Source organism: Panthera onca, chromosome B4 (genome assembly GCF_046562875.1).
Source record: "Panthera onca isolate mPanOnc1 chromosome B4, mPanOnc1 haplotype 2, whole genome shotgun sequence".
In the NCBI taxonomy this organism is placed as follows: domain Eukaryota; kingdom Metazoa; phylum Chordata; class Mammalia; order Carnivora; family Felidae; genus Panthera; species Panthera onca.
Genome location: NC_138345.1, coordinates 79,255,018 through 79,270,210, shown reverse-complemented (window position 1 = coordinate 79,270,210; position 15,193 = coordinate 79,255,018). Strand labels below are relative to the sequence as shown.

At 40.2% G+C, this 15,193-nt stretch overlaps 1 protein-coding gene across 1 annotated transcript in view; it reads right to left on the bottom strand.

Annotated features, from left to right (window-relative positions):
• Positions 1 to 787: 787 nt before the first annotated feature.
• SP1 (Sp1 transcription factor) overlaps positions 788 to 15,193 on the bottom strand; it is a 37,193-nt gene continuing 22,787 nt past the window's right edge. Inside the window, exons 4-6 of the mRNA XM_060657475.2 lie at positions 4,637 to 4,805; positions 1,822 to 2,021; positions 788 to 1,423 (exon numbers count right to left, since the gene is read on the bottom strand). Coding sequence (XP_060513458.1) covers positions 1,110 to 1,423; positions 1,822 to 2,021; positions 4,637 to 4,805 — 683 coding nt within the window. The 3' untranslated portion in view covers positions 788 to 1,109. The remainder of the gene's footprint in view (positions 1,424 to 1,821; positions 2,022 to 4,636; positions 4,806 to 15,193) is intronic.

The following is a 15,193-nucleotide window of genomic DNA, read 5'->3' as shown; positions in this document are numbered from 1 at the left end:
TTGAGCGCATCATTTTCCTATTGAAAGCCCCTACATATTATTTGACCACTTTTGACAGTTTATACAAATTGATCCCAGATTATAACCTTTAAAGGGTCTCTTGTACAATTCCACAGAAAGACTTCTGACTCTTGATGCTTACAGCAGCTGATGAGAAGAGGTGCCTTTGACTCTCCAGCGCCAAGAGGGTGCCTGCGTCAGTAGTAGTTTTGAACACTCTCTCCACAGCTACCTCAAGCATCAACCTGGGTTTCAAGGCTCTCCATTCTGCTGCTGGGACCAAGAACCTTAAAAGGTTGACAGAAGTGCCTCATCCAGGGATCATTACAAAATATGAAGCAATCAGGTGAGAGAAAGGGAGACAGAAAGGTTGAGTCAAGAAAGGAGTGCAAGAAGCTGATCCCAAATAAAAAGACAAAATTAAGAAAGGAAAAACATTATGTATGTGTATATAAACTAAAAGCAGAGCATATGAATGCTTGATCTGGTGGGAAGCCAAGACAACATCTCTAGAAAAGCTTGATGTGTCACAACAAGGCTCAGCCATAGGGAAATAAGGCAATATAAAAAATGACCAAGGTATTTTGGTCAGAGAATGGTCTCCTTCCTCCTCCCAGCCAACCCCTGCAAATGCATCTCTATATATCTTTTATATATATATATATATATATATATGTATATATATATAATATAGAATCTGGTTTTTTTTTTTTTGTTAAAAAGTATTTCAATGATCATATATATTTATCAAGGCATGATGGCTTTAGGAAAGGGGGGGGATCCATCATGGGGGAGCTGAGAAGGGAAAGGCAGGAAGGGGAGGCTGGGGTAAGAAGTATAAGAAACTGTTTGGGGTCAAACAAATGCCCATCAAAGGGTGGCACCAACAGAATTTTCACTAATGTTTCCCACTTCAAGGAGGTACTGATGATATAGGTGGGTGCCAGGACCCCATCTCTTCTCTTGTATCCCTCCCCCAAATTCTTCCCACCACCATGCATTTTAATGCCTCATGGCTCTCTCTCCCACATGTCTCTTGGACCCATGCTACCTTGCATCCCAGGGTTGATGGGTATGGCCCATATGTCTCTGGCCCCGGGTGCCTGATCTCAGAAGCCATTGCCACTGATATTAATGGACTGCAGATCTGCCACCTGCATGACGTTGATGCCACTGTTGGCAAGACGGGCAATACCCTCTGGACAGATGGCCTCCATGGCTACCATATTGGTGGTAATAAGGGCTGAAGGGGTGGCAGTGCCACTGCCTTCTGAACCTGCCCCACTGTCCAGGGGCAAAGTGCCCACACTCAGGGATACACCTGGGCCTCCTTTCTTATTCTGGTGGGTCTTGATATGCTTTGACAGGTGGTCACTCCTCATGAAGCGCTTGGGACACTCAGGGCAGGCAAATTTCTTCTCACCTTGGTAAAAGAAAAGAAGATAAGAAACAGACATCTTAGGAAATAGGATTACCTTGTCCAATTCATGGCTTTCAAACTATATTAGAATATTAGGCAATCTTAAGAAGGTGATAAAAACAATAAAAATCTGTTAAGTATCTTTTTGGGGAAGGGGAAGAAAAACAGGTAAAGGTCAAGCAGTACTCAGAAAGGAAGGAACGTAGCAAAAAATAAGGCAAAAAATCCCACTGAAAACCTAACTTCTTCCTTCTTAAACGTTTTCCAGATTAACTCTAATTCCATTTATGATCCACACATTCACTTTCAAACTAAGCTGTTCAGAAATTTTAGTTATTTCATAGATATATTTTGTGTCTTTCTATTCTGATCTATTACTATTTCTCTGGGCTCCTACTCACCTGTGTGTGTGCGTTTGTGTCTCTGTAGCTCATCTGAACGTGTAAAGCGCTTCCCACAGTATGACCAAGTACACATGAATGGCCTCTCGCCTGTATGCCAGCGCAAGTGTGCCCGTAGGTGTGAGGTCTTGCCATATACTTTCCCACAGCCTTGGATGTGGCAAATGTGCTGTTTCTTTTTGCCAGGATCCCCAGAGCCCCTGAAAATAAGAACACAACTATTCATCATGCATTCCAGAGAGAAAAATTAAAGAATCCCAGTGTCAACAGGTGTCAACCTGATGCCCTCAAAAACTAACCCAAATTTTTATTTTAAAAAAAGGCTTCTTGGGGCGCCTGGGTTAAGTGCCCAGTTGGTTAAGTGTCTGATTCTTGGTTTCGACTCAGGTCATGATCTCATGGTTTTGTGAGTTCGAGTCCCAAGTCATGATTTCACGGTTTGTGGGATTTAGTCCTGTGCACTGTCAGGACAGAGCCTCCTTGGGATTCTCTCCCTCTCTCTGCCCCTCCCCTACTTATGCACGCTCTCTCAAAATAAAAAAACTTAAAAAGAAAAAAGGAAAAAAAAAAAAAAGGCTTCTCTTTAGTATCAAAGGAAAAACCTTTGGTTGATTCTGATTCTTAATACTCAAAATTCAAGTTTTAAGTTTCCTTTCTACTGGTATTTACTCTTCCCTGTTTTTTATTCCTTAATCAGTTTTGATGTTTGATGTTTGTGGGTGACTTGGAAAGTCTGTAAGGCATTTTCCTGTATTTTTCAGGAAGTTTAAGTCTCAATACAAGCATTTTCCATGGGAACTACTATGAACATGGTGATATTTTTGGTTGGGAAATTACTTAAGGAGCAAAGCACCTAGTGGAAAACTTTAAAGAAAATATAATAGTTTACAACTATAAACTTATCTCCTAAAATAAAGCTCAAGAGCCAAATGGTAAATACTAAAAGCTGGAAAGCTAGAGCACTATCAGGGACTTCAGTGGGAGAGAAAGATGGGCTGTATAAAAGTTAAAACAGGGGGAAAAAAATCCTAACTAATTCAAGGTATATTTTAAAAAATGCATTATATATATATATATATATACACACACACACACACATATATATATATATATACATACACATATATATACACGTATGCATATATATATATGTATATACATACACACATACATACATATACACACACCCACACACCCAATATGAAGCAGTTCCTAAGCTTCTCTCAGCAATCAGTTCTGAAATGTTTTTGCCAAACCAATTTGTTCCATGTGTGATCCATTAGTGGGCATTGGGGAGATTTCCAGGAGGGACTTTTCTTGGGTTTTAACAACACATATTAGCAGAGGGGAAAAAACCATAACGGAAATGAAATCACATGTAGGTAGAAATCAGAGAACTTACTTCAAAAATTTAAATCCACTTTAAGCTTTGTTAGAAGGAAACTACTGTACTCAGTGCTTATTTTTTTCTTCTAAAGATTTTATTATTTTTAAGAAATCTCTACACCCAACGTGGGGCTTGAACTTACAATCCCAAGATCAAGAGTCACACACTGCACTGACTGAGCCAGCCAGGCACCCTCAGTGTGCTTTTGATGCAGGTTTTTCCTGTAACATATGGTTAACCTACAAAGAACTCAAATTATTTTTGGTTTTGGTGCTTTTCTCATTTTTGTATTTATTTATTATTTTAAATGTTTCAGAGAGAAAGAGAGAGCGCGCGAGCTTGCACCACACAGGGGAGGAGCAGGGCGGGGGATGGAGGATCTGAAGCAGGCTCTGTGCTGATAGCAGACAGCCCCATAAGGGGCTCGAACCCACAAACCATGAGATCACGACCTGAGCCAAAGTTGGACACCTAACCGACTGAGCCACTCAAGGTGCCCATTGTTGTATTTATTTTTGAGACCAAAGCTTAACAGATTTTTAAGGTGTTAAGATTTTTTAAGGCATTAAAAAATCTATATGACTTTGTGTTTTCTTTCAAAAGCAATGAATTGTAGAAAAAGAATAGAACTTGGTACTCTCCAGAAATAATACTGAATAAAATAGAATATTCTACTAATGAGAAAAATTTGTCAGAACTTTGCTCTGCAGGACATATTAGGTTCCATGATGGAAGGATTTTCTTTTCTTTTTAAAAAAAAATTTTTTTTAATGTTTTTATTTATTCTTGAGAGAGAAAGACAGAGTGTGAGCGGGGAGGGGCAGAGAGAGGGAGACAGTGAATCTGAAGCAGGCACCAGGCTCTGAGCTGTCAGCACAGAACCCGATGCAGGACTCGAACTCACAAGCTGTGAGATCATGACCTGAGCCGAGGTCAGAAGCTTAACCGACTGAACCATCCAGGAGCCCCTGGAAGAATTTTCTAACTGGAGTAGTATTTTTTGTCTGTTTTGAAGGAAAAGAAGACTCAGAAAACCCTTATGACTCTCACATAGCCACTATAAAAAAATCATTACAGTAGGTATGTTTCTTTTTCTTTGCAAGACTATTTTACAAGCAACTTTGTTAAAACCATCTCAAAACAGACATATGGTAACAATCATCAGACCAGTTGGCTGCATCTGATTACCTTATCTCTGGAGAAAGCAGACACCTATTAAGGCCCCAGGTCTTAGAGTAGATGAAAGGCTCAGAGCTGGAACTAAAATCCTATAATATAACCCAATCAAATGTATTGTACTCTCTATCTCTGGTCCCTCTGCAACACTGCCAAGTCTTAAATGTTAAAAAATTAACCCTCCTCTGCTTACCTCCAAATCCATTCATTTTTCTCCTTTATACCCTTAAGACACTGGCTGGGTCAACTTACCTTCCTTCACTATCTTTACAATAGGGGCAGGTGCATGCTTCACGCCGGGTCCTCCGACCAGCCTGGGGTTGGGGATCTGGGCTGTTTTCTCCTTCTTCTCCACCTGCTGTGTCATCATGTATTCCATCACCACCAGCTCCGTGGAGGCCAAGCTGAGCTCCATGATCACCTGAAATTAAGAGAGCAAAAGGGTTAAGGTGAAGTAAGGGAGGTCATCAAGTTGCAGTTATTTCAGTGACACTTTACATTTACAGCACCATTTCTTCAAAGCTTTGAAGCCACATTTACTGATATTGCCATCCATTCTTGAAATCTCAAAAACCATCATTGAAAATACAAAGAGCTAGCAAATATATAAAAACATGATCAATGTCATTTAATTTTTTAAAAATATTTTAAGTAATCTGTATACCCAATGTGGGGCTCGAACTTACAACTCTGATATAAAAAGCTGCATGCTCTAGGGGTGCCTGGGTGGCTCAGTTGGTTAAATGTCCAACTTTGGCTCAGGTCATGATCTCACAGTTTGCGGGTTCAATCCCCGCATCAGGCTCTGTGCTGAACACTTGCTCAGAGCCTGGAGTCTGCTTCAGATTCTGTGTCTCCTTCTCTCTTTGCTCCTCCTCTGCTCACGCTCTGTCTCACTCTGTCTCTCAAAAATAAATAAGTGTAAAGAAAAAGAAAAAAGAGTTGCATGCTCTATCAACTGAGCCAGCCAGGTACCCCATTCTCATTTAATTTTTAAAATGCAATTCTATGTATAGTGGACTTTTGTAATTTTTCACCTATCAGATCACAAAAAGTTAAAACTCTAATAATGCACAGAATTAGCAAGGATATGGGGAAACAGGCATTTTTATACATAGGTGATGATAAATCAGTACATTTTGAAGGCCAATTTGGCAATTTTTGTTAATATTTATTTTGAGAGAGAGAGTGCGAGTGGGGGACAGGAGCAGACGGAGAGAAAGAATCTTTCAGGGATTCTGAGCCAAAATCAAGAGTGAGTGGCTCAACCGACTGAGCCACTCAGGCACCCTCGAGCATGTGACTCTTGATCTCAAGGTGATTATTTCAAGCTCCATGTTGGGCACAGAGTTTATTTTAAAAAATAAAATGACATTAAAAAAAATTTTAAATATACATCTTCAAAGTAATTCCACTTTGAATCAACAATGTCCTATGGATATACTCCTGAGTATACAAAAATATGTGATGATTTTTTTAAGAAAGTTTATTTGAGAGCGAGACAGAGAGAGAGAGAGAGCGCGCACGCGCACTTGAGAATGAATCCCAAACACCCTCCACACTGTCAGCACAGAGCCTGACATGGGGCTCAAACTCACAAACTGAAAGATGACCTGAACTGAAATGGAGTCAGACACCTAACTGAGCCACTCAGGCGCAGCGACGATAATGTTTTCTATAGCTTTGTAACAACAAAAAACTAGAAACATGAGGTCATGATCTCATGGTTCAAGTCCCATTGGGGCTCTGCACTGGCAGTGTAGAGTCTGCTTGGGATTCTCAGTCTCTCTCTCTCTGCTCCCCTGCTTGCATGTGTGTCTGCGAATGCGCGCGTGCTCTCTCTCTCTCACCCTCTAAGAAAATAAAGATTTAAAAAAAGAAACATTACAAATCTCAGTGCTTGGTTTTACTTCTGCACCTAACCTCCACTCTTTTCAGCTCATCAACATAATTTTGTTACAATGCCTAATAATAAGCTCTCCTGGTGCTTTCCTTCTCATTGCACCACTTCTAAGCATCAACCTATGGCATTAAAATAAATTGTAGTGTTCTGAGATGTTCATGATTTTGGCAGAGCTTAACAGGAAGGACTGGAGTACAAGGTTAAGAACAGGTTTTGGAGTAGGACAGATGTAGATATGTGACCGTTCTTTAGTTATCAGTTTCTCCCTCAGTAAAACTGGGATGAAACATTATCAATCTCATAAAGTTGTGAAAAATAATACATGTAAGGTGTTTAGCACAGTATCTGTCACATAACAAACATTTAACACACTGTAGCTAATATTATTAGGAAAATATCTTGTGGGAAAACAACTGTGAGAAATCATGGAATAAGATATATACCACTATTTTATTTAATCAATTTGCCTTAAAAACTATATATGAAACTGAGGAGAAACTCCCTGTGATGGGGATGGATAATTTCTCCTCTTGAAATAAGCCCAAAAAGCTCAGCAGGTAAGACAGAATGCTAGTTAATATCACCAGTAGTTACCTACCAAAAATTACCTTCAGAAGAGATATTTATGAACCTGTAGATTCAGCTATCTACAATGGGTCTTTAGAAACAAAATAAGCAAAACCATGATCCATACAAGCAAATCATCTTTGATCTACTTTCCAAATTAATCTAACTCCATTAAAATCAGAGAAGCAATTCATTAAACCCCAAAGTTCTCTACTGTCACAATCAAGTAGAAAGAAGCAAACTTTTCTCCATTTTATTGAGACATAAGCCTAACATCCAGGACATGGCATGATTCAGTAAAAAGGGAAACAAAGAAATACTTAGATACTAGGACTCTGTAAAACCGTATCTCTAAGCCTCTATCAAATTCTTACAAAATGGACAGTCAAGGAGCGGCTGGGTGGCTCAGTCGGTTAAGCGTCCGGCTTCGGCTCAGGTCGTGATCTCGCGGTGAGTTCAAGCCCAGCGTCGGGCTCTGTGCTGACAGCTCAGAGCCTGGAGCCTGCTTCGGATTCTGTGTCTCCCTCTCTCTCTGCCCCTCCCCTGCTCATGCTCTGTCTCTCAAAAATAAATAAACATTTAAAAAAAATTTTAAAGGGGCGCCTGGGTGGCTCAGTCGGTTAGGCATCCGACTTCAGCTCAGGTCATGATCTCGCGGTCCGTGGGTTCAAGCCCCGCGTCGGGCTCTGTGCTGACAGCTCAGAGCCTGGAGCCTGCTTCAGATTCTGTGTCTCCCTCTCTCTCTGACCCTCCCCCGTTCATGCTCTCTTTCTGTCTCAAAAATAAACATTAAAAAAAATTTTTTTTTAATAAAAAAATAAAAAATAAAAAAAATTTTAAAAACAAAATGGACAGTCAAAGCTAATATCCTCCTTGACCCCTGCTATGACTGCAAAGGATTTTTTTTAATATGAAACTGGAAATGGGGTTAAATGAGTTTCATTTAACTTTAAAAAGGGATGAAATACTAACAAAGCATCAGCATCAGACCAGAGTCTGTTTCCAGCCTCTTTTAATAACAGTTTTAGAAAAAGAACAGTTTTATCTTAGAATGTGGCATCAGTTAAGCAATGAAATAAATTAAAGATTTTCCTTTCCATGATGTAAAATAACAAGTAAACCAAAGGCACAGTTTAATGACAGTCTTGCCCAACCCAGGGTTGCCTCTAGCATCAGTTATTGTAATAGCTGTGGCAGTTAACACACTTTTTCAGTTTCTTCAAAGGGAAGAAGTGTGCTGAAGTCATGAACTTTTAAGAAGACCACCATGACAAGTCAAATAACTTATTCTTCTCTGATAAAAGACCCAGGCAATACTAAAATAAGAAACTCCTCAATAATTTTCAAAAGGGTAGTTCCCACACCCTTCTCCATTCACCTGGTCTCTGGAATTATTTGGAGAACACGGTCTTCTTTAATTCAGTAAGTATTAACACAGTATGACTGACTTTCAAAACTATACCTATATTAAGCATACAATGAGTTTTCTGAACATGTTTCATTTTACACAATAGATTTAATCTAAAGAATCAAATCTCAGTCCAGGAAGTGTTTGTATGTTCAGCCACATTCAAGCACAATATAGGTAACACATCATCTAAGCGGTAGGAACATCCAGAATATAGCTCTAAATCAAGAAATAAAAGCATCTTTAGTAACAGAAATAGTAATTCATAATACATTGTACTTTATTTTTCAAAATAATAATAATTTTATTAATCTGGTTTCCCAGTCCAAGCAAATCAGAAAAAGGAAGAGAAGGACTGTACTTTTTAATGACACAAAAGCTGACAATTGGGAGTGATAAAATGTAAAAATTTTACATTTTTACAAAACATTTACAAAAAAATTCATATAGATGGCCTCCAAATTCATCTCTACATTGACTACTTGGTTATGCTTGAGATACAATTTAACATAAGAGACAAAATTAATGCTTGATTCTGTCAATTACTAGTTTGCATAACAATTAGCAGCTTTCCTAGAATCCTTGCAAAGTGACAAGATGAATTTTTTCTTTTTTTTTTTTTTTTAATTTTTTTTAACGTTTATTTATTTTGAGACAGAGAGAGACAGAGTATGAACAGGGGAGGGGCATAGAGAGAGGGAGACACAGAATCTGAAACAGGCTCCGGGCTCTGAGCTGTCAGCACAGAGCCCGACGCGGGGCTCGAACTCACGGACCGTGAGATCATGACCTGAGCCGAAGTCGGACACTTAACCGACTGAGCCACCCAGGCGCCCCTTCCTTTTCTTAAAAATTCAAGTTTATTGGGGTGCCTGGCTGGCTCAGTCAAAAGAGCACGTTACTCTTGAGCTCAAGGGTCATGAGTTCGAACCTCACGTTGGGGGAGAGATTACTTAATAAACTTTAAAATAAATCAAGTTTACAACTCTGAGCACAAGATCCTGAGATCAAGAGTCAGATGCTCTACTGACTGAGCCAGCCAGGCACCCCTAATGTGAATTTATACTTTCTCTCATAACTTCTACCTTAAATTCTTTTAACTCATTTTTTAAAATGTTTATTGAGAGAGCACGCGTGCGCATGAGAGGGGGATGTGCAGAGAGAGAAGGGAACAGAGGATCTGAAGCAGGTTCCTCACTGAGCACAGACTCTCATGTGGGGCTCAAACTCACCAACTGCAAGATCATGACCTGAGCCGAAGTCAGAGGCTTAACTGACTGAGCCACCCAAGGTACCCTACAGTTCATTATAGATAATAAGGTTTCACTATAGAGTTTTTGGTTTTGCTATCTTAGTTTCTGTAGCTATTATAATTTTTGTTTTGGAACTATTTTGGACTTACAGGGACACTATAAAGATAATTCAGAAAGTTCTTACACATTCTTCAATGAGCTTCCCTTAATAATCTTATATAACCAAGGTACATTTGTCAAAACTAATTAAGTGATACAATACTAGTAAATAACAATAGGCTTTATCTGGATTTCATCAGTTTTTCCACTAATGTCTTTACTCTCTTCCAGAATCCCATCCAGGATACTACACTGCATTGAGTTGCCAGGTCTCCTTAGGCTCCTCAGATCTATGTGTCTCTGCCTTTCATGACCTTGACAGTTTTTAAGAATATTGGTTGGTATTTTGTAGAATATCTCATAATTTGAATTTTTTTTGGGGGGGGGGTTCTCATTAGACTAGACTTATGTGTTTTGCAGAAGAATATCATATCAGGGCAATACATTCTCATCACACCACATTAGGAGATATGCAAGCTCAACATACTGTTTTTAGAAGGGAGATTCAGGAAAATTTAAAAAAGGGGGGGGGGAGGAAGAAGGAAAAAAACAGACAACTACCACTATTTTCCCACAATTTTCAGTATGTCATATTTTGAAAGTTTTGAAATAAAGATTCATTTTTTTTTTTTTTTTTTTTTTTTTTTTAATTTTTGGGACAGAGAGAGACAGAGCATGAACGGGGGAGGGGCAGAGAGAGAGGGAGACACAGAATCGGAAACAGGCTCCAGGCTCCGAGCCATCAGCCCAGAGCCTGACGCGGGGCTCGAACTCACGGACCGCGAGATCGTGACCTGGCTGAAGTCGGACGCTTAACCGACTGCGCCACCCAGGCGCCCCTAGATTCAGTCTTTTAAAGTAATTACTTAGGGGGCATCTTGCTGGCTCAGTTGGGAGAGCACGCGACTCAATCTCAGGAGTTGTGAGTTCCAGTTGCACATTCAGCATAGAGATTATTTTTAAAAATAAATAGGGGCACCTGGGTGGCTCAGTTGGTTGAGCATCTGATTTGACTTCAGCTCAGGTCATGATAAGCCTGGAGCCTACTTCGGATTCTATATCTCCCTCTCTCTCTGCACCTCCCCAGCCTACACTCTCTCTCTCTCTCTCAAAAAATAAACATTAAAAAATTTTTAAATAAGTACCTTGTACTTAAGTGTACTTAAGTACACTTTTAAATAAGTGCCTTGGTGGCTCGCCTGGTTAAGTGTCCAACTCTTGATTTTGGCTCAGGTCATGATCTTATGGTTTGTGGGACTGAGCCTTGCACTGGGCTCTGCATTATCAGCGTGGAACCTGCTTGGGATTCTCTCTCCCCTACTCTCTGCCACTCCCCCGCTTGCATGCTCTCTTTCTCTCAAAATAAATAAACACACTTACAAAAAATTAATACATACATACATACATAAAGTAATTATTTAAGTGGACTCCTCATTCTCTATTTGTGGTTGTTTCATTGGTATGTGTATGCATGTGCATTAGGCTATGGGGCTCAAAAGTAGATACTACCACATGTTTCCAGTTTTCATTCACTCCTTCTTCCTGCCCAAAAGCCACCTGATTTTTTTTTCAGGTTAACACTGTGTCAGGTTAAAAATATTCCCCTTCTCGGGGTGCCTGGGTGGCTCAGTCGGTTAGGCGGCCAACTTCGGCTCAGTTCATGATCTCTCAGTCCATGAGTTCAAGCCCCGCATCGGGCTCTGTGCTGACAGCTCAGAGCCTGGAGCCTGTTTCAGATTCTGTGTTTCCCTCTCTCTGACCCTCCCCTGTTCATGCTCTGTCTCTCTCTGTCTCAAAAATAAATAAAAACGTTAAAAAAAAAAAAATATATCCCCCTTCTCAGATACCCCTGCAGATGAGAAGCAGTCAAGTGACAGGGTCTTGGCCAATTAGGTGTAAAACAAAATTGCTGGGTAAGGCTTCCAGCTCTTTTTTTTTTTTTTTAAGTTTATCCAGGTATTTTGAGAGAGAGAGAGCGTGCGTACAAGAGGGGCAGAGAAAGAGGGAGAGAGAGAATCCCAAGCAGGCTCCACATTATCAGAGCAGAGTCTGACATAGGGCTTGATCTCAACCATGAACCATGAGATCACGACCTCAGCTGAAATCAAGAGTTGGATACTTAAATGACTGAGCCATCCACGCCATCCCAGGAAAGCCCTTTAAATGGGAACAACTAAGCTTGTTTCCTCCTTTATCAAGCTTCACTTTTTCCTCCTTTATCCTGTCTGGAAAGAAGTGACAATGCCCAAAGCTAGTGCAGCTGCCTTACAAGCATGGCAACTGTCTCACATTCAGGCAAAAGTAAACATGACCAGGGTTCCCTGAGTTGCTGCAAGAACTTTGGACTCACCCTTCAGACTTCATGTTACATAAAAATAAGCCCCTACCTAGTTAAGTCATAATAGGTTTCCTGGTATATCCAGCTAAATATACGTTCCCTAACTATAAAAAAAAAAAAAAGAGAAAGAAAAAAAAAAAAAGAAATTATGTATGTGTATAATATATATAATAATATATATGTTTTTTTTTCTTTTTTTTAAGTAAGTCATAACTCTGCTGGGCCCATTAATTTTTCTTGACTATATGGTCTACACTTCAGTATGTCCTACAAGTATTTTGTGTCACTATTTTTTGTGTCAAATTGGTAAGAGCCTTTATTTTATTTTTTTTTGTCCAGCTCCCAGAACTATAAGTGGGTACACATCTAACAAAAAATTCTAATTAATTTATATTAAATTAGACCACACAAGAATAGAGAACAGACACCAGAAACTTACTTCCTCCTGAGACAGAACATAAGCCCTTGCTAATTCATTAGTAACTTGTGCTCGATACAAATCCATATACCTTGCTTCTAAACTCATTTTTTCCATGGGCACCTGGATGACTTAGTGAGTTAAACATCAAACTCTTGATTTCGGCTCAAGTCATGATCCCAGAATCGAGGGATCAAGCTTGGGCTCTGCACTGAGCATGGAGCTTGTTTTGGATTCTCTCACTCTTTCCCCCTGCCCCTCTCCCCAGCTCAAAAAGGAAAAAAAAAGTTTGAAATTCATTTTTTCCACATTAATTCTTTCCTGATTATAGAATTACTACAACATATTATTCTCTCTCTCTCTCTCTCTCTTTCACACACACACACACACACACACACACACACACACACACACACAATTTACAGACTTTACTATATATGAACTTCCTTTAGGGCTTATCCCTATAGTACCCTATGCCATGTGGACTCCCTAAGAATAGACTATAGAAATGTTTATCAATTATTTACTGTCTATTGTTCCAAGTACTATACTAAGCTCTGGGGATTCAAACAAATAGTTCTCGCTGTGAAGAGCTTGTAGTTCTCTAGAGAAGAGAGAAACCGATAATTTCAAAATAGTAACATAAATGTTATACTAAAAGCCATTCCAAGGATGTTCTGGTATTGAAAAGGGTAAATTCCCCATTCTGGAACTTCAGAGAAGGCTTACTTCCCAGAGGAGCTGATATTTGGGCCAAACTCTAAAGAATGCATAGGAGTTAGCCAGGTGAAAAATGTTGGCAAGGGAGGGGTTCCCAAGTAGAGGGAACATTACGAGTAGAGTGAAGGAATGAAGAGGAGTGGAATATGGTGTAGAATGATGGCTGAGTAAAGGGAGAAGATGGATATAGAGAGATGAACTTCAAAATAGATGATATCATCAGATCCAAGACAGATATTCAAATGACTGAGGTTTTGAAAAGTTATGGTAGAGAGAGCATGGGGAGGTAAGCACTTTCATACAACTCCCAGCAGCATGAGTGCACAAAAGGATTTAGCAGGGAATCAGCATGGTGTGTGTACATAGGGCATTATGGCCCAATGTACATCAAGTTTTTAAAATCTGACTAATCTTTATTTTTTTTTTAATGTTTATTTATTTTTGAGAGAGACAGACAGAGTGGGAGCGGGGGAGGGGCAGAGAGGGGAGACACAGAATCTGACGCAGGCTCCAGACTCTGAACTGTCAGGAGAGAGCCTGATGCAGGGCGTGAACCCACAAACCGTGAGATCATGACCTGAACTGAAGTCGGACACTTAACCAGCTGAGCTACCCAGGTGCCCTGCTACCTTTTTTTAATGTTTATTTATTTTTGAGAGAGAGAGAGAGAGAGAGAGAGAGAGAGCGAGCAGGGGAGGGGCAGAGAGAGAGGGAGACACAGAATCCAAAGCATGTTCCAGGCTCTGAGCTGTCAGCGCAGAGCCCGACATGGGGCTCGAACTCACGAGCAGTGAGATCATGACCTGAGCTGAAGTTGGATGCTTGAATGAACCACCCAGGTGCCCATGACTTATTTTTTAACCCAGTAAGTATAAGTCTAGGAATAAGGACACATGCCAGATATTGTATTAAGCTCTGGAGATAGTCAGATATAATCCTGGCCATTATAAAGCTTCTATCTTACTGGGAAGATATAAAATAAAATCAACTATAATATCTGCCCTATAATTTATAAAATAAAGTACTAATAAAATGCTCTGATATAAGTATCATAAGAATTGGGAGGGGGAGTATTAGAAGAAAAAAAAGTGAAATATTATGGGCTATCCCATTAGATAATTGTGGAAGATAATAAATGTCTAAAGTAGGGCTGTGGTTCCAATGAAGAGAAAGGCACAGATAATATTTAGGAGTGGGGTGCCTTGGGTGGCTCAGTCAGTTGAGCGTCTGACTTCGGCTCAGGTCATGATCTCCCAGTCTGTGGGTTCGAGCCCTGCGTCCAGCTCTGTGTTGACAGCTCGGAGCCTGGAGCCTGGAGCCTGGAGCCTGCTTTGGGTTCTGTGTCTCCCTCTCTCTCTGCCCCTCTCCCACTCATGCTGCGTCTCTCCCTCTCTCAAAAATAAACATTAAGGGGCGCCTGGGTGGCTCAGTCGGTTAAGCATCCGACTTCGGCTCAGGTCATGATCTCATAGTTCATGAGTTCGAGCCCCGCGTCGGGCTCTGTGCTGACAGCTCAGAGCCTGGGGCCTGCTTCACATTCTGTGTCTCCCTCTCTCTCTGCCCCTTCCCTGCTCATGCTGTGTCTCTCTCTGTCTCAAAAATAAATTAACATTAAAATAAATAAATAAATAAATAAATAAATAAATAAACAAACATTAAGATGGGATGCCTGGATGGCTCAGTTGGTTGAGCGTCCGACCTTGGCCTAGATCATGATCTCGCTGTTTCAGAGTTTGAGCCCCATGTCAGGCTCTGTGCTGACAGCTCAGAGCCTGGAGCCTGTTTCAGATTCTGTATCTCCCTCTCTCTCTCTCTGCCACTCCCCGACTCATGCTCTGTCTCTCTCTCTCAAAAATAAACATAAAAAAAAATAAATAAACATAAAAAAAAATTTTTTTTAATAAATATTTAGGAGTAAAAACAGTCAGGATTTAACAGCTCAATACAGGGAACTTCAAAGTTTCTGGGAGATAAATGAAACAGCAAGACTGCACGGGATATGAACAAAAGAGAGGCAATAAACACAGTAGTGTCCCCTTATCTGCAGATTCTCTTTCTACAGTTTCAGTTACCCACAGTCAATCACAGTTGGAGGCCGATGAT